General features: G+C 37.4%; 2 protein-coding genes across 2 annotated transcripts; both read left to right on the top strand.

Moving 5' to 3' along the window:
• Positions 1-6459: 6459 nt before the first annotated feature.
• LOC119079229 (chymotrypsin-2-like) lies at positions 6460-7344 on the top strand. The gene is made up of 2 exons (XM_037187020.1): positions 6460-6905; positions 6977-7344. Exons 1-2 carry the CDS (start codon positions 6588-6590, stop codon positions 7334-7336), a joined length of 678 nt encoding a protein of 225 aa, XP_037042915.1. The 5' UTR covers positions 6460-6587; the 3' UTR covers positions 7337-7344.
• Positions 7345-17894: 10550 nt separating this feature from the next.
• LOC119079248 (trypsin alpha-like) lies at positions 17895-19421 on the top strand. Its single transcript, XM_037187030.1, has 2 exons — positions 17895-18588; positions 19140-19421. Exons 1-2 carry the CDS (start codon positions 17895-17897, stop codon positions 19307-19309), a joined length of 864 nt encoding a protein of 287 aa, XP_037042925.1. The 3' UTR covers positions 19310-19421.
• Positions 19422-20028: the final 607 nt, after the last annotated feature.

The raw sequence follows: 20028 nt of genomic DNA, 5'->3' as shown, positions 1-20028 counted from the left end.
TGTGTACCTAAAGTTTATAATTCTGTACTCTGTACTTTAAATAGCAAAATTAATTGAATAGAACTCTAAAAAGTGATAATGTGAGACCACATTTCGGTAAAGTAAGGCCCAATTAAGGATTTCGCTCGCCACATCAGAATGTGTTTTCCTACTTTAGTCTTACAGATTTATGTTCCTAAATATTGCTATTTTTTCTTCAATTTTTGGTTTGTGTCTGAGCTGCACGCTCGGAGGCTCTTAAGTATTGTCTATGTTCAATTTGTATTTCCAAATTTTTCAATCAAGCAAGCCGAAAATCATCTTTTCGCAATTCCGGTCCATAATCATCACCTTTCCATGCATCCATTTAATGTCGTTTTGAAGGTATTTATTTCACAGTGCGTTTTTGATTATTTTTTTCGCACGCTACATAGCTTAGTACCTTTAAGAAAGACTAAATTTTATAAATAAAAACTTTGCACAGACTAGGATTTGAACATCCAACACCAAAATTCTTCCAAACACCAAGCAACGACCATAGCCATTCGGCTACAGAGTCACACAATTATACAGAACGTATTGTTGAAGCGTACATACTAAGCATTGACTACTTGATTTTATTTAGCGTGTCTCTATACATCACATTGCAATGTGTATATAGTGCAGGTTGCTTGATCGTTCAAATGAATTCATGTTTGCATGTGAATGTTTGGTAGAAATTTTGGTAATATTTTGCATTGGAAAGGTGTTTATGGCCCGAAATTGCGAAAAACGTTGTATCTACCACGGTAGGTATGCCGGTATTTTTTCGCACACGACGTCTTGTCGATCTCGGCTTCGCCTCGGATCGACAATCGACATCTAGTGCGAAAAAATACCTTCATACCTACCTTGGTAGATAAATAACTATTTCTTCCTGTAGTACCAAAACCGTCACATTCACTCACCAAATTTAGTACCGAAAGAGCAACATTCTCCCCTACTATTTTCTCTCAATTTTCATTCCCGCCTATGTCATTTTCGATCCTATCTTTATTCTTTCCCAAATGTGTCAAGTTGTTGTATGTACGTGAATGTAATGTTTTTAGTGTTTTGTGACAATGCATTCATAAGGATTGCTTTCAGCATTCATACGGACTGCTTTCGGCATTCATTCGGATGTCTTTCGGCATTCCTACAGATTGCTTATTTTTCGACATTTGTGAGAATACATGCACACGGAACGGACTTCTTTAGGCATTCATACGGATTACTTTCGGCATTAATATGGAATGCTTTTGCACCGGTATGTTGTTCAGTTTTGTTGTTATGTTTTGTTCGGAATGTGACTTTGGTACTCCAGGAAGAAAAATAGTATACAAACCACGGATCAAAAAGGTGTGTTTTAGACCACGGTGGTGAAAACGTCCTTAGTCTCCGCTCCGCTTCGCGTCGCTCCATCCCTGGACGTTTTCACCACCTGGGCCTAAAACACACCTTTTTGATCCTTGGTATGTAACATACTATTTTTCTGTTTTCATGCACCTCTCACATCGATTTCAAAAAAAAACATATTTACTTATTATAACTGGTTTTACTTTTCCGTTTATTTATTGTTAAGTTCATACATTTACTCTCTTTTTTCGTTTTAAAATCCCACTCTCTGATCAGAAGGTGGTGACACCATCTACGTTGGTAATCTTAAAAATCCAGTCAGCTAATGTTGAAATTCGCGTGAAAAGAATAGGTCTCCCCGAACTATCGCAGTTATAATATCTATCGCCTGCTTGAATACCAATTAACACCCTACTACCCAACGTTACTAATGGTAACGCCATTTCAGAGTTACAGAAGCGACTGTCAACAGTTGAATTACCGTTAAAAGATGCACATCCTACAGTGATTGCGTTCACCTTAGGCCAATATTCGTTTTTCCAAAGCGCCTTACACCCAGAATTTGTGTAAACCATCATGCTCATGTATAGTAAATACTGAGACGTGAATTGGGAATCCTACAAAAAATGTGCTGGTTATTTCATGCTGCGCTGCTATATATACTGTTAATGTTAAAACTAACTTGTCCCCATCCAATTGCCACAATATCGTCACTATTGCTAGCGCACTGTCCACCACTTTTTGTACCATCCCCTTTAAAGTACGGTATTGGTTGAACGAATTCGTTGAATATTATTGGCCGATCTGTTCTTATCAATGCGACGTCATTTTCATAGTTGGTTTGATCGAACTGATCGTGCACTTTTATATAGTCACTCATATATGAATATCCTTCCCTTAGATCGTATGCGCCAAAGAACAATCTTACGCCCTTAGTGTGGAATGAGTACATCGAAAGACAATACGCGGACGTTACAGTCCAACGGTCACTTATTAATACTCCAACACACTGATGATAAGTGGGCTCAGGTCGTACTGAAACCTGGTAGGTAAATTGGCCTCGTTGGGCCGTATAGACACCAGTCAACTGATTCGTTGTGCCATGACACAATTTAACGATTAAAAAAATCGCAAAGATTATTCTATTGCCGTACATTTTTGACGAATGATCAAATTGGAACGACTGTATTCGGATTTTTATAGCAAATTTTTGAAATCTTTGTTTTACTGGGGGCCTAATAAAGCCATAAACAGAACGTGTTTTGATTTACCGATAAACATGTGTACAACAATTGCATTAGTAATGGATCGCGTTCAATTAGTACTATACTCAGTTTGCAAATATTAAATCAATTAGGAAATTCAATGTTTATTTGAAGTAATAAAATTTGTACTTGAATTTTTTACGAGACGTTAATAAACATCAATTGGTTTACCAATACCATCCATATAAAAAAAAATGTCTTACGCACAATAGGGTGTACAGCGGGTGTACTGTTATTTTTTTTTGAAAATTGAGTTTCTTTGACAATTAAAAATCGTGTCGTTTAATAGTTTGTCTATCCTCAAAGACAAATGAAGAAACTGGCAACGAAAATTAGGTCCGAGAGTTGTGTTTTGAATGCCTCGTGTGTTTACAGCCGCTGAACTTCAGCGTCAGTTAAACATTTTCTTCATTTCGGTTTTTCGATGAAGGGGTAATAACTCCGAATTTTGACGACTGCCACTGGTTTCTGAGTGAAAATGCTCAAAACATACAATTTTAAGCGGTATCTCATGGGCACTCATATCAATAGAGTCCCCAGAAAAGACTTGTTTTCCGAGTGTTCGTGCTTTTTGCTAGAGAGAAATCCCAACAAAAACCTCTAAAGAAAGGTGTGGCGCTAGCCCTTCTAAAATAAATTATATCATTTGAGGTTGCGTATTCAACTTTTAAACTCAAAGAAATTACCTTCATGTTAGAAAATATCTTTTAAATAATGGCGGCACACAATTCAGATGATTCGGATCTCCTTCTCTTATTTCCTGTTTTATTTGGTCAACAAGATAAGTAGAGGATATTAGCATGGCAACAATCTACATTATCAGTGTTTGGTGGACTAGGCTTAAGAAACATTACAAATATCTGTTTTTCGAGCTGTTTTTCTATTTTTCTGGGATCAATCCATTCGGTCACTGATTTGTTGAAACGCGTTATGCCTACATATTCTACGTCATCTGATAATTTATTGACAGAAACCATTGACTACTGGTTTTCAATCAGAGACGAACTTCCTTTGGAATCACTTGAGTCGAATTTCCAGAGGAACTGGGATGAGGTAGTATGTCAGAAAATTCACCAGAACTACTGGAGTGTGCTTCCATTTTAACCGATAGGCGATAAGGCAAGGCCTTTAGCGGGTTCATCAAAAGAATCCAGCGCCTGGTTAAATGCATTCCCTTGTACGTCATTGATGGATAATCAGAGCTTTCGCATATCAATTTCACTTTGTGTGGGTATGCAATTCATGATTGTCGATGTGGTTATGAGGCTGATAAGTTTGGTTACCACGGTCTTTGTTGTAAATCGAGCGCGGGTCGAAGAGCGAGACATAAAATTTTTAACGATTTGATAAAACGATCCCTCGTTACTGGCGGTTTTCTGGCTACTCGCGAACCGGTAGGATGTAACCGATCTGATGACAAACAACCGGACGGGCTAACTTTGGTACCTTGGCATAAAGGTAAGGCTGCATGTAAAAGCAACTAGCAATAAAGCTGATGAAGCAGCTAGGATGAGAGAAAATTATAAGAAAACATTATATGAACCGTTAAATGAATATTTTCATTTCGTCCCAATCGCCGTCGAAACTTTGGGAAGCTGGTCAGAAGAAGGTCGAAATTTAGTAAATAAAAATGGCAAGATTTTAATCGACACCACTGGAGACTCGACTGAAGAGAAGAAATCAAGAAGTTACCTGATCCAAAGACTTGTATTCGCAATACAAAGAGGAAATGCTGCAACGATTTTGGGCACAATACCATACACCTCTGGTTTGGAGGAGATTATTTTAAATAAATACACAATTACAGGATATGGTTAATTGTCATATAATGTAATAATCGCAAAATAAACTGAGATATTGCAAAAAAAAAGTAGAGGATTTATTCGAGAACGAAATCTTAAGAATCATCTGTCAATTGGTGCCGCTATTTTTTAATAGCACATTATAACACGATGTGATAAGGAGAGTCATTTTTGAGTATGTTATACATATACCGAGAAGAATAAAAACAAACAGTATTTACAACGAGTGAACGCAGTGAACGAGTGTGAGTAAATATTGTTTTGTTTGTATTCTTCGAGGATATGTATAACATACGAGATGATGACTCTCCTTAGCACATCTTGTTATACTATACTTTATTTCGAATGAAGAGATATGTTGAAACCACGCCTCCATATTAATAATTTACCACAAATGAACGTTAGGTACAGTTTGTTTGAAATAAAATTTGAGGTCTAAGAGAATTATTTTCGCACAAAATAATTGCTACAACCACTATGAATTTTGTTTTTATTATTTTCGGTGCGTAGACTATGCCAAAAGGTAAGAAATATGGAATCAAGTAAATGTGACTATTACAAAAACCAGTTACAACACATGCAAGTCGTATCAATGGTTTCTTTGAGTTTAAAAGCTGAAAGCAACACCTTGCGTGTATATTTTAGAAGTTACACAGGGCTAGCGCCACTCTTTTCTCTGTAGAGGTTTTTGTTTTTTAGAGTTATTTTGCAAGTTTTAGGTCAAATTTTTCAAAATTAAATTTCGAAAATGTCAGATTATACGAAAAAAAAACACAAAAAATCACACCAGTCATCCTCTGTGCGATGAGCCCGAGTTTCATCAATTCCAAGGTCTATATCTTGGTCGATTTTTGCCTTTCCCCTAAACTAGCCTCGTCGAGCCAACGAGCTATAACACAACGTCATAGTATCCATATATCCAGAAATATAATTGGAAAACCGGCCCTCACCCTCAAAAAAAACCCTGTAAAATGGCACTTCAGGGCCAATAAAACAAAATACAGTTTTTTCCTGGGGTAATCGCATATAACATTTTCATTTTTAAGCCCACCCTGGGGTTCCTGTAAAATTTCATGAAGATCCGCCGACTACTTTCCGAGATAGCCCGTCGATAGATAGATAGAAACATACAGTCTGTATCATAATACAGAGTAAGATGAAGGATTTTGGTTGTTTGGAAAAAGTCAATTTGGTGTATTTAAGGTAACTGATTGAAAGTTGACCTAATTTGACAAATCTCAACTTTGAACTTGAATTTCTCAGCGATTTTTGAACTATGTTACATGGAACCACTTTTATTTTAAAGATTTATCTTTTGTTTACTTAATTAATATAAATTTTATTAATTATTGCCGATTTCGTCCAACAAAGTTAATGAATTAATAAAAATGCAGAGTTGACCTATATGAATCGTGAGTGGTCCTATTTCACATTTAAACACATTGAATCGTGAGTTGTCCTATTTATACAAAAGTCATAGGACATATCACGATTTATTGAATGCTGAGTTGACCGATAATTTTTTCTCCATACAAATTTACACGGACATCTTAGGATCACGGATTCCGCTACCATGATACCGCTACATCTATGATGCGACTGCGTATAGCTTTTCTTCACCACAAAATGACATCTGTAGACTTAACTTTTTAATATTACGACAATGTCCTGCTATCGTTTTCTCACAAAATATCACACTGAGTGAAACAATGAAAATTGGACGATTTTTAGAAATTTAAAAAGTTCCATTCTTTACCGACTTCAATTCAACGGTACACCCTAAAACATAGGCGCATCAAATCTCATCGCCTTGAAATGTTTTGAATCCAATTAAGAAATCATTGCGTTATCTTGTTGTAATATGCCATAATTCGTTAAAAAAAGTTGGTCTTTTAAGATCAACAACGAATTAGTTTATTAAATTCAGCAAATAAAAATTTCTGCAATCAATAAAAATGGTTTTTGTATGTCGCCGAAATGGTTCTGGTATAAATGTTGGTACAAATCAACAAGAAGCGCAATCATACGGAAAATGTATTCCAAACGTGAACTAGTATTGATACTTGTCGTAATCGTAGTTATTGAGTTAGCAGAATCTAATCTATTGCCTGCAGTTTCCGATTCTCAATATGCAGAGCGTGGTGATTTCACTTACTTAGCTGCGCTAATGTCATTTACTAGTAATTATGGTTGCACTGGAGCGCTACTCAATGACCGTTGGGTGATAAGTACAGTAACATGTACGAACTACTATCTAGTAGAAAATACGCTGATACTGGTTGGAGCTGTATCGCAAAGAGAAGGCGATGTTTACATATGTGAAGCAATAAAAAATCACGAAAATTTTGATTCAGCAACACTCGAAAATGATATTGCACTACTGCGTTCCAACCGACCCATTTTGTTTACACAGTACGTTCAACCGATCCCTTATTTTAGAGGACCGTTGGAACCATGCAAGACAACACTTGTTGGATATAAGGAAGTCAGTCAAGAAAATCTTTGTGCAAAAGTAGTTGCTCCGTTTTCAATCAAAATTTTTTTTTTTTATTTTAGGTTCATAACGGAATGTTCTCATCTGGGAACTATTGGACCTTTTATATGGAAGTAAGTACTATATCGAAGAGAGAATGTCAAGCTCTGTTGTCTGACCTTGGCAGACCAGAGCTCTACGATGCAAAATCCATCTGTGTTCTGGCAAAAATTGACGATTCCGATAGCTACTATCTGAACGATATTTGCATGAATAGAGGCGGCGAACCGTTGGTACCATCTGGTAGCAGAGTGTTGTTGGGTCTATCATCTCGGAAAATGTACGATTGTACCAGTAACTCGCCATTCGCTTTTACTGAAGTTTCACAGTTCAGTGATTGGATAGAGTCAAATACTAACGTAACTGGCGTTGATGTCTTATAATGAAATTGGAAAACTAATTCGATTAATAATTAAATAAAAAAAAATTAATAAAATTGTATAAGTATGATTTCACCTAAACCTTATATTATACCCTGAAAGCTCAAAATAAATATCAACCAAATATTTGAGCCTACTTCAAGCCGCAATAATTCTGAATATTCGAAAGATTTGCTTTTTGATGTTGTCTAGAAATACGGACAACATCAAAAAGCAAACCTTTCGAATGTTCAGAATTATTCATAGAAATGAGCCATCAGAACAGTCGGAGCGTTTGCTGCGACTGAGCCCCGTACGAACCCGTATATCTATTGCGTACGTGACCCTAGCGCGTCTGTCGCCTTGCTTTTACCGTAAGCCTATTGCGCCCGTAAATGTAGTTAAAGTAAAATTATTATGTAATGTGTACGTACATCTTAGAAATTACGCATAGCGCAATTACGAAGCCCCGTACGACGTTCCTATCAAATGTAACACAAATTTCAAATTGACCTAAAATATAAATTTATTGAGTATAAATACACATAGGGCCCTAGTACCGGCCTTAGTTCGAGGACCCAAATTTATTTTATTTTTTTCAACAACATTCTATTCGGCCTTCGATTACCTTCTAAATTAAACAAAAATTACGACAAACGGATGAAATTTACGGGAGTTGTATGTAAAATACACATAGGGCCCTAGTACCGGCCTTAGTTCGAGGACCCAAATTTATTTTATTTTTTTCAACTACATTCTATTCGGCCTTCGATTACCTTCTAAATTAAACAAAAATTACGACAAACGTATGAAATTTACGGGAGTTGTATGTAAAATACACATAGGGCCCTAGTAGCGGCCTTAGTCCAAGGACCCAAATTTAATTTTTTTTCAACAACATTCTATTCGGCCTTTGATTACCTTCCAAATGAAACAAAAATTACGAAAGACGGATGAAATTTACTCGAGTTATATGTAAAATACACATAGGGCCCTAGTAGCATTTCACTTCTAATGCCCTAACTCACGGTCCACTCACCCGATTTTAAAAAACTTTTTCTTCCTGGATTGGTATTGACAATACCTATCATTTGCCGTGTCATTTACATTTCCATCGTTTGTTTTGCCATAAATATCACCAAAAGACCTTAAATCACTTAGGTGGCCCTAACTCACGAAGGGCCGACCCGAATATGCCCATCTTCGAAGTTAGCCTCACTATTTCGACTATCTTTCAGGGATTTTTTTTTTTTTGAAATCGGATTTGATTTTCTCAAGATATCGACGTGACGGACAGACGGACAGACAAAATTTTTATTGCGGATTCGTCATCTATGAATATAGGCAAACACTTTGCGCTTACCGTCTGCTTCGAATTCCATCAATTACACACGGCATCGTAATCCTGTGAGCCCCTTTGTACTTCGTACGGGGCTAACAACGACGTGATTCTACGGGAAAAATCATGGTATGAGCATATTTGATTTTTTTGTATGGGAAAGCTCGCAAAAATTAGGAACAAGTCAATCTTTGCGGGATTCGGTGGTCCTTAGAGACATATACAATATCCCAGACGTCCCACTCGATCTAATACAGGCGCTATGGAACAAGGCGCGGGAACGAGTAGGTCGACAGCATGTCATGGCTGGAATCGATGGTAAATGGGTCACTGATGAAATATAGTTTGGGTGATAGGCTTGAGTTTTGGTCATTCTCGGGTTATGGGCATCCTAACCTCAAAAATTTTGGTTTTTCACATACTTGACATCACAGAGCAGAAAGTACTAAAAATTAAATTATAGTTTCTTCGGCAATTCGTCAGAGTATTGAATTCTGCACAAAAGTCTCCATACAAGATAGTTCGCAGAAAAGACAGGGTGGTCAGTACGATGCCCCGAAATTGTAAAAAATCGATTTTTTCTCATTTTTCCGCAGATTTTAGCATTTATGCCTCAAATATCAATGAAAAAAATAATGTTTCTTCGACTGTTCGTTAGATAATTAAATTTCGGACAGAAGTTCCCTCATTGTACCTCATTCTAGATACTCCAAAGTAGCCAAAACCACTTAAACACAAGAAGAAAAAAATTTTGCCCGCCAGAAATGACTCCTCAAAGTCAAAATTTCATGAAAAAATCGACATTAGCGAAAACTGTTTTGACTTTAAACCGTCATATCGAAAGTCCGTATGACCAAATTTTTTTTGGAAAGTGGCTTAAAAACATCTTTTGACTATCCTGAACATGTGATAAGCAGCATGTGATAACTTTTTTTCACAAACAAAAATTTTTGTCGCATGTCGAAAATTTGCTTGCACACCGAAAAATGGCCGACTCAAAGAAATTTACATTCAACATTTTCGAATATTTTGTTGCTGAAAATAAACTGAAATTGGTTGTAAATGAGATTTTATATCCGATAAATATTTATTTTAACTGGTTTTTGTGGAAAAGGATCATCAAATGTGGGTCAATCTCACAAACTTTCGACTTTTTCCGTACATCATCATACAAAACGCGAATAGAAATATTTCTTTGTGATCGTTTAAGCCAGTTTATGTTTGATGTTAGGCTTAAACTTGAGTAATGTACATAACAAAAAATCCCAATAGAAAATGGTTTATATCCGGTGGCAGTGTGGAGAGATAATACAAAAATAGTTATTCGAACGGAAAATTAACGAGTACCACATATCGATTAGGGCGCAAAAATAACTAAAGTTGGTTAAATGGTTCTAGAAGTGCTGACCTCAGTAAATAGACCAGGTGTTGTTTTAATGGTCGCATAACTTCCCGCATAAGAGAAGCTCTCGACTTCGACTATTGTTTCTCCTTAGATTTTCAGGTTACACGCTTCAGTTGTGCTTACATGCATTAATTTTGTCTTCGTTGCGTTTATCTTTAGTCCTACTTGTCCAGCATATTTAAGCATATTTAACAAGCAGACGTAACGATTCTAGCATGTCGGAAAGAAACGATGGCATCTAGAAAAGTGTTTCTTACGTATTTCCCGAAGTTCCAGTCGAAGAAATTAAGATTTCGGGTTTTCTAAAGTTACGGGTGGCTCAGTGGTGAACGCACTGGACTGCCACCAAAAAGGCCCGGGTTCGATCCCCGGTGCAGACATGGTAGGAATTTTTCTCCATAGAAATAGTACATTTGTACAACGTCCCTAAGTCCACCCAAGCTTCTAGAAATTGGGTAGTCGCTGTGGAGCGACGAAAATGTAGCAGGAAAAAATTGTTCATATGTGACGTCACAAGTATATGACATTCCTGCATACAAACACGCAGCCAATGCATGTCAACGGTGACTTGACAAGAAATAGTCAAGCAATCAAATCGATGGGAGTAGACCCGGGCGCCGGTCGATATTTTTCAAAACTCGGCGGCGGCGTACGTCAAATTTTTTATCGGCGGCGGCGGCGCTTTCGGCGCAAAAACGGCGCTGAACGGAAAATGATTTGTAGAGAAAATTCGTTTCGATATTTTTATTTTAGTAAAAAAAATATCCTTATACGAGGAAATGTTGGCTTTGCTTGGTGTTTATGGTACTAGTAAGCCCAATGCATTAAATGTAGAATCACACATAACACAATATAAAAATAAAATAATCAAAATTTTCCGCACTTTATATTTGCTAACATTTTTGAAAATGTTAAAAAAAATAATTAAAATAGTGCGACCTAATAAATCATCATGAATTAAAGATAAATTAACAAAATAAATACCTCAGCGCCACCATCTACCATCCACCTAATCAAAATTTTAGTGCAGTGGGTATTTACTACGCAAATATATAGCCATACGTTGATACGTTGTAGAAAAATAGCTATTTTCATAACAAGGTAGTAAATGGGAGTTTTTTGCGCACTCGCTTCGCTCGTATCGGCAACACATCGTGTGCGCAAAACCCCCATTTACTACCGTGTTATGAACAAGATTTTATCTACTGTAATGTCATAATCACCATAAAAAACTAATTTAAAAAATCAAACTGAAACATCAACACGCCATGACACAGTCAAACATTCATATTCCTCACAAATAAATCTCGGATCTAGTACACTGCCAAGAATCTGCCAATTTTCAGTGAATAAATGTGAAATTATCGAAGTTCGCCGTGAATAAATGAGAAATTATCGAAGTTGAGAATGAGAGTATGAGAATGACGTGTTTAAATCTTGCTCATTTTGATTCTAAAAGTGTCACCAAATTGTGAATATTATGACTTTACTGTAGATAAACTTTATTTATTCACGACAAGTATGACATAGTTAAAAGTAAACTTTTTGTCAACGTTGATAGTAACGACGACAATTGATTAACTCGGTTTGTTTGTTATTGTCGATCTTCTTTTTTCACTCAATCAAAAAATTTAGCTTTTTATGTAGACACATAAAATCGAAATATGAATAATATAAAAATTAACCGTTACTAATTTTGATTCAGAACTCAGGAGCCCGTACAGAAATTCTATTTTTTCGTCGCTCAGTGAAAGCGCTTAACGAAATTGAATTTTGACAATAATATTAACAAAAAATTAACAAAATTTAACTAATTGATTTTCACTGTTTAAACACACTAAGAATTATTATTTTTCATCAACACGAAGATCGGAATGTGTACAAAAATGCTACTTCATGTATAAAACTTCATAAGAGCACGGAGAAATTCAGAATCGGCCGATGTGTAAGGCAGGGTGACACACCATTTCACCGAAATTATTCACGGCGATTCTGCAGAGTATTTTTAAGAAGTTAAACTGGAGTAAAATGGGAATAAAGATAAATGGAGAGTACCTGAGCAATCTCCGCTTCGCTGATGACATTGTACCGATAGCAGCGAATCTAGGTCAGGCTCAGCTTATGCTACAACAGTTAAGTGAAGAGGCAAGCAAAGTTGGCCTCAAGATGAACTTATCGAAAACAAAAGTCATGACCAACATCGGGGGCGATAGAGAAATCAAAATTGGTGACACAGTCATTGAACGAGTCGACAGCTACGTATATCTAGGACATAAACTGAAGTTAGGTCTGGACAACCAAACTGCAGAAATAAGACGTAGGATTGGTCTTGCATGGGCAGCGTTCGCAAAACTCAGACTAATTTTCAAAAGCAAAATGAATAATAGTCTGAAACGCAAAGTTTTCGACACTTGTGTCCTTCCAGTGCTCACTTATGGAGCGGAAACGTTAACTTTAACGAAAGCATCCGAAGATAAATTGAGAGTGACACAAAGAGCCATGGAACGGAGTATGCTTGGAATAACACTCAGAGACAGAATGACGAATCAATGGATTCGACAACAGACCAGGGTCGTTGATGTCATGGAAAGAATAGCATCTCTGAAATGGAGCTGGGCGGGACATATTGCAAGAAGGACAGACGAACGTTGGACCAAAAAGATCATGAACTGGCGACCATATAAAAGACGAGCTATAGGTAGACCACCAGAGAGATGGACAAACGGAATTAAGAATATTGCAGGTACAAACTGGCAGCAAATGGCAATGGATCGTACGAAATGGAAAGAAGTTGGAGAGGCCTACATCCAGCAGTGGATAGAAACAGGCTGAAAAAGAAGAAGAAGATCGAAAACCGTTTTACATATAATGTCAAGTTTCACTGACAAGATAACTCTTCACAAACAAAGCCGGACGTGTAGAATCTAACCTCATAGTTAACTTTGACTGTGTTGACTGAGCGAAAAAAGTTAACTTCAGTGAATGAAATACAATTCTTGTACGCGCCCCTGAGCTAAATATTCGACAACTTTCTTCCAAAAATTCCTCATAATTTATAATTAATAATTGGCAGATTGCGCCGAAAAGTGATACAAAAAGCAACCGGCGGCGGCGGCGTAGTGTTTTCAATGTTACCGGCGGCGGCGCTGATCGGCTAGCCGATTTATACTGCTCGGCGGCGGCGACGTCGTTTTTGGCTCTTTTTTCAGCGGCGAACGGCGCGGCTGGCGCTGGCGCCTGTCCAGATGGGAGAAAACGTTGGCACATCCCCACTAGTCCTCCATAGATGGCGCTCTAATGAACATACATCGCATTCAAATAATATGGCGGGACAATGAACAAACTGTGAACGTTGATGGCCATTCAAAAATGAGATACACTTAGACATAAGATTGTACAATAGAATTAAGAATAGTAGATATTAAATGTTAAATGCAAGCCATACGATTAATAATAACCCACACGTAACGGTCTGTATCGATAACGAGGGGATGATAAAAGCAATATCGTCACCCGTAACGATCTCCAAGCTAATCAAGGAATGTAAAGACTACCTAAACTCGGTGGGTCAAAATAACCGGATTTGCTTGGTTTGGGTCCCCGCACACTCTGGCGTGGATGGAAACGAGAAGGCGGATGAGCTTGCCAAAGCAGGCTCTGCTGCTCTCGTAGACGGGCTTGAACCGTACCTACCTATACCCGATTCGATATGCGCAAAAGCGAGATCGAAATGGGTGGAGGGTAAACACTTGGAGCGCTGGAATGCGTACGAGGGAGGCGCTCACACGAAGCGATTCTTCCCGAGGCCGAACGCTAGATGGGCCAAAGATTTGCTCAGTATGGACCGGAAATGCATAAGGAGAGCGGTTGGTGCAATTACTGGACACTGTGGGCTGAATCGGCACCTCAATAAGCTAAGGCTCTCGGCGACTCCTTGGTGCTTCTGCGGATTAGAAGAAGAAACGGGCATACACGTCATTTGTGAATGTCCTAAATTTCTTCAACTAAGACGCAGGCTCCTTGGAGATTACGTCGTACAACCCTCCGAAGTTGTCGCCCTGGGACCTGCCACTTTGGACAGATTCCTGGTGGCGACCGGAAGGTTGTCTTGATTTAAATGATGACCGGGAAGGAAACAAAGGATCACAAGATCTGTGTTTCAAGATCACCTAGGTGATCGTCCCACCATGATAAATCTAAAAAACCCACACTTTATCCCACAAATAATGGAATCCACAATTTAAGAGTCAATTTGCCAAAACTTCGAACAACTTAAAAACAAGCCATCGGCGATTTTTGAAGGGTATACAGTGATTGAATCAGGGGACCCTGCTGAGTCATTTGCAACAACAAAAAATCCTCGAAGTAATTATGTTTTCACGCCAGAAATCATGAAAAATTGGTCTGCACTAGGGTGACCAAAATAGTTTTTGTTACATATCACCGACAATACGTAACGCATTTATCTGAAATTATGGTCATTGGTATTGGTATTGGTATAGAGTGTTCCATTTCGGATATAGTTTACTTTTATGCCGTGGGACATCATACAAAAAATGAGTTACTTGTTCATTTTCGGTATTTTTTATATGACGATGCCGTGGGACAAACTTGAACCATCTCCGAAATGGAACACTCTATTGGTGTTGACACCGCTTATGCTGGCCTTTAAAACATTTCGAAATTTTTCGTATATGTGGTGTAGTAGCCATTTTAGAGGAAAAAATTCCAACTCTTGGAGGGTGTTTAAAAAAAATTACAATCATTATTGTAAGATATGGGTGTCGTTGGGTATGTAGTGACCTCTACTATCCATGACATCATGAACCTACCGCGGCACGACTTTCGGTGAGCTTCAAATTTGATTGAAGTGTACTAACACAAAAATTCTGTAGAATTCCACTTACCTTCGCGTCAATTTTAATTTTTCTGACGTACACTTATCAAAACGAAGGTAGTGACACAATTTTGTTTTTTTTTTAAAGAAAATTCACAATCCACAAATTTCGATATTGTCCCAGACGACATTATTGCAACAAACTCATAAAGGATAAGGTAGATATAATGGAGAGGTAACATCATATAACATAATCAGATGTGCGGTCGATACAAACACCATGCCACCTCTTTCTTTCATTAAAAACAAAATTTTGCATAGAAACTCGGGGTTGTTTTATGATACACACATGAAACATTCTTGTAGACAATATAGCAAAGTAATTACTGAGACTTGAAAACATCTTATAAACCGATCGGGTCTACCCTCACCTTTTAACCTACGCATCAGCCTTGGTGCATGACATAATTTTATTGTTCTTTTGTGCATCTGTCACTTTGTCAATCAAATTGTGGTGTGATTAAATGTAATTTGAGCTTGAGTTTTTGAATTTGACCGAATTTTTCTGATTAATTATTTGTGATTTTGATATTAATTAGTGCAGATATTTTCCAAATCATAGGTCATAAGTTAAATGAATTAAACTCAAAACGTATCCAATTTTGGTCACCGTTGTTGTTTCTATCTATATGTGAAAATACGATCAATGTAGAAAATACGATCAATGTATTGCGCATGTAAATAACAACAACGGTGACCAAAATTGGATCTTTATTTTCTGCATACGTTTTGAGTTTAATTCGTTTAATTATTTATTTAGAAAAATATATTGCAGGAATTAATATCAAAATCACAATTAATTAATGACGAAAATTCCGCCAAATTCACTAATTAAAGATCAAGTTATATTTTAATCACAGCACAATAGGTTAACAAGATGATTACAGATCATTACAGAACAATAAAATTATTGATGTCATGCACCAAAACTGGTGCGTACATCAAAAGGTTAGGACAGATCTGTCCCGACCAGCGTAATTGAATGTTTTCAGCTCTCAGTAATTTTTTCGCTATTATTTCTACAAGAATATTTAATGTTGTAGGTATTCAAACATTTTGTTGTGTACAGCGTAATGTACACTGTAAATTGTACAGCACATAAAATTTCTCGTTAAAAAAGGTTGTCCGAGGAACTTTACCAATGCTTCCTAACACATTTTGTACCTACTCGGATTGTACACATTTATGGTAGTATTGGTGAAAAACAGAAACCAAAAAAGTGGAATCTGTTTCACAATGAACTGAACATGTTTAGGTATTTACTGGCAATTTCATAATTGTTTGAGCGGAAATATAGAAAAAGAAATATTTGAAAGATTCGTACTTAATTTAAATTGAGAAATTGAGCCGATTTCATGTAAATTTGATATATTGTTCTAATCGAGATTAAACAAGCAGTCTATTTGCGCGTCGTAAGAAATGTAGTCTGGGACATCATCCACAAAATTATTCAAAATCATTGCTGGGAAATTTTGTGGATTGAATAAAAGATGTGAAAACAAAATTGTGCTAATACATATCTTTTCATAGCTGTATGAGACAATTTTAAGTCAGGGCTGGAGTTACTGGCACTGAAAAGAACCAACTAATTCAATTTTGTCATTAAAAAAATTCATAAGTTCCTCGGGTATCTCCCGACTTCCCAGTATGATGGCATACACCATCAAAATGAAACGAGCTATTTCAATTTTCTAATTTGGATTCAAAAATATAAACAAAAATGTAGCAAACAGAAAAGTGTTTAGCCACTCTACCCCAAATTTTGCAGACATGATGGTAGCGCCGTCACTATGACCGCTGAGTGAACTAAATTTAAATTGTGGATTCCATTAGTTTTGGGATGAAGTGTCCCGACTGTAATTTGGTTCTAATTAAATTGCAAACAATTCATGTTTTTTAATTCAATTTTCTAAAATTTTCTGCGAAAAATCATTTGGTACAAACGTTCCAATAGACCCAGCTTCCAACGATGTACGATCCTCTTTGAGAAAGTCCTTCGATGATGTTAAGGATTTTTGCAGGAATCCGTAGCTCAACAAAATCTTCCACATTACATTTCGATCGAAATTATCGAACGTGATGATGATATTTGGCTCTAAGACCGTCGATATTCTGTCATGGATGATGATGGAGAGGATTTTGTGTAAATGTTACAGGTGGCTTGTTGAAAGTATGTGCTCCACCTTTCACTTTGTTCCGAGTCAGTGGTCAGCAGGCTGTAATGGCTTTTGTGCATCAGGTCGCTTTCCCGAAATACGTCGAGCTAGCCGGTCAATTTCTAAGCTGTATACTTTCTGCAAAGTTGTACGTATCGCACCAGGTCAATTATAGGTATACGGGATCGAAAGGTGCTAACATCGCAGCTTCTGTTACGTCTTCCACTAGCTTTGACGTCAAGATCACAAAAATAATTTCAAGTTTGATAAGAGAAAAAATACACTCGACATAGCTGGTTTCAAATATCTACTTTTTTTTTATTTACTGATACTCATTATCACTTCGAGTTGAACAGAATTAGTACATGTCCTCAAATAAAAGTTGCATATTGTTCCGTTGAATTTACGTTTCGGCACTTAAATACCATATCCCTTGATTAGGCACCAACATAAAGAATTAAGGCGCCTGAATCACAAAATTTGGCATTTGCAACAAGTGATTCATAAACATCTTACAGCAGTCAGTGTGTAGCTACACATGGAAATGCGAAGGAAACCTAATTCAAATTTTTCTTTTGTTGTTCTGTCTCTTCCGCGTTTCCATGTGCAGCCAGAGTAAATGTTCAATGATAATAAAGGACCGCAATTTTAACTTTCGTAGCTCCTACGAGCACGACTACTCTAATACTGGCTTATCTCAATTTTTTTTAATCTCAAATTCCCCAAAATACTATAAGTATAAGGTATACCACCTTCAGTGTGTAGTGATAGCGGCAAATTTCACAATGAAGTTGATAGTCCTAGCAGCACTGTTCGCAGTAGCTACCTCCAATACAATTGACATTAATTCGTATGAGGGCAAGAAACTTGTTGTTCCCGAAAACCAAGATGACTTTCTCGAACGAGTTAGGCAGACAGTGCCCAAGCAACGAAACACAATAACGGGAAGAATTTCCAATGGTAACGCAGCGTCGAATGGTCAATTTCCATGGGTCACTCGCTTGACTATAGTCGACGAACCGTTCGATACGTTTACTTGCACCGGAAACATTATCAGCAACAATTTCATTATGACTGTTCGACACTGTTTCGATCCCATAATCACCGTATCAGTTATAGCTGAAGCTGGAGATGTTGATCGCATGGCAAACAATCTGGTAACTCGCTTTTCAGAGTTCTGGTGGTTTGCGCCAGTAATTCAGCCAGGAAACTTTAATCCTGATCTTGCAGTTCTTCGTATGTCGGCTGGTTTCACATTCGATGGTAGAATTAACGCGATTCGTCTTCCTGCACGATCTCAAGAAAATTTTGAATGGCCAGCACAGCCAATGAGAATTGTCGGTTGGGGACGAGACGCTACAGGTAGTATGCCAAGATTCTTGCAATATGGAAACTTTAGAATGCAAACGAATTGTTGGTCGCAACGTCGACAAACACATTTGTGTAGTGTGGCTGAAAATATTATGGTCGAAACCAGAGGTAATTGCGTTCAAATAGCCTAACTGTACGTTGACATAGAAACCTCCGTACCTCGTACTGCGTTTCTTTCGTAAAGATAGTTGACTGTCATCGTTGTATGAGTTCAAACTTACAATACAAACAATCCTAAGCGGTAGCTCTTATCAATTCAGTGTTCATGCTAGGAGGAATGCTGTGTTTAAGGCCTTTTCCAATTGTTTTGAAATGTCAAACTTGTGAAATCTACTCAATTTCAATGGTCGAAATGAATCAATTGACCAAATTGCGTACACTCACGGAATTTTGAAAACCGACACATTTTCTGTTTCTGTCTTTTACTCGAGTTTTTGATTTCTCCATATAAAAATGCATGCAAAATTACTAAAACCAGTAAACCACAAAACAGAAAATGTGTCGGTTTTCAAAATTCCGTGAGTGTAGCTTTCATAAGTTTGACAAGTCAAAACAATTGGAAAAGGCCTGAAAACAAAAGAATTTTGTACCAAACTCGCGTTGCTATGTGAACGTACAGTTGCAACTAACTAACTTTATAAATAATGTATACTGATTAGGTGGAGACTCAGGTGGCCCATGGGTCGTTGTCGAAAGCGGAGTGCCAACATTGGTTGCTATACATGAAGGCTCAACCGGATCTCAAACGTTATGGTGGTTCCGTGGCTTGAGAGTCACAAGCTTTTTAAACTTTATTAACAGTGTTACCGGGATTCCGATTCGAGCGTAATTATCAAAGAAAAAAAAATTACTTCGTCTGGTTGTGTTGCTTGACCTTTACTATAAATAAAATCACTTGGTTACGATACAAATTTTTATTCCGTGCATTCGGTCTAGCAGACCATCATTAGTTTGTTCGTTTCGTTTCAGACTAGGTGCCATCATTAATATAAATTAGAATTTACTTACCATCTTTAGAGTGTTTAAGTGAGAGAGATGGCGAAACAACAACCTATTGTTCCATCTCGGGGTCTGCTGTAAAATCCCTTTATATTATTGATGACAGCATACCCCGAGTCGATTTTCCATTTCGCTCTACTTAAACACCGTATATCTCACAGTTTTGTTCCTACAGACTGTTATGATCAGAGCGAGAAAACCGAAGACTAGTTATTATAACTTGCCTTGGGGTCTTGCTTGGGGTACTTGTCAAAGTATTTGCTTCTCTTTCAACGTGGTACGTTGAGAGCGAGAGGACAGAAGACCAGTTTATTTCAACTTGCCTTGGGGTACTTGTCAAAATATCTTCTTCTCTAAGAGAAGTTCTCTTTCATCATAAAACTCCATCACGAAGATTGCATCGCGTTTGTAAATAGTTTTTGTTGCTGTTGTTTACATTGGGCACTTGATTATTATCTAAACTGTCACCAACATTTGCCAACCCACTTGTTAAGCATGAGCGGTGTGATGTATCACTTGCTGGGTTTCCGTTGACATGTTTTGAATTGC

This window comes from Bradysia coprophila, unplaced genomic scaffold (genome assembly GCF_014529535.1).
Source record: "Bradysia coprophila strain Holo2 unplaced genomic scaffold, BU_Bcop_v1 contig_313, whole genome shotgun sequence".
NCBI lineage: Eukaryota > Metazoa > Arthropoda > Insecta > Diptera > Sciaridae > Bradysia > Bradysia coprophila.
Note: the sequence above shows the minus strand (reverse complement) of the source record. Positions and strands in the feature narration are given on the sequence as shown.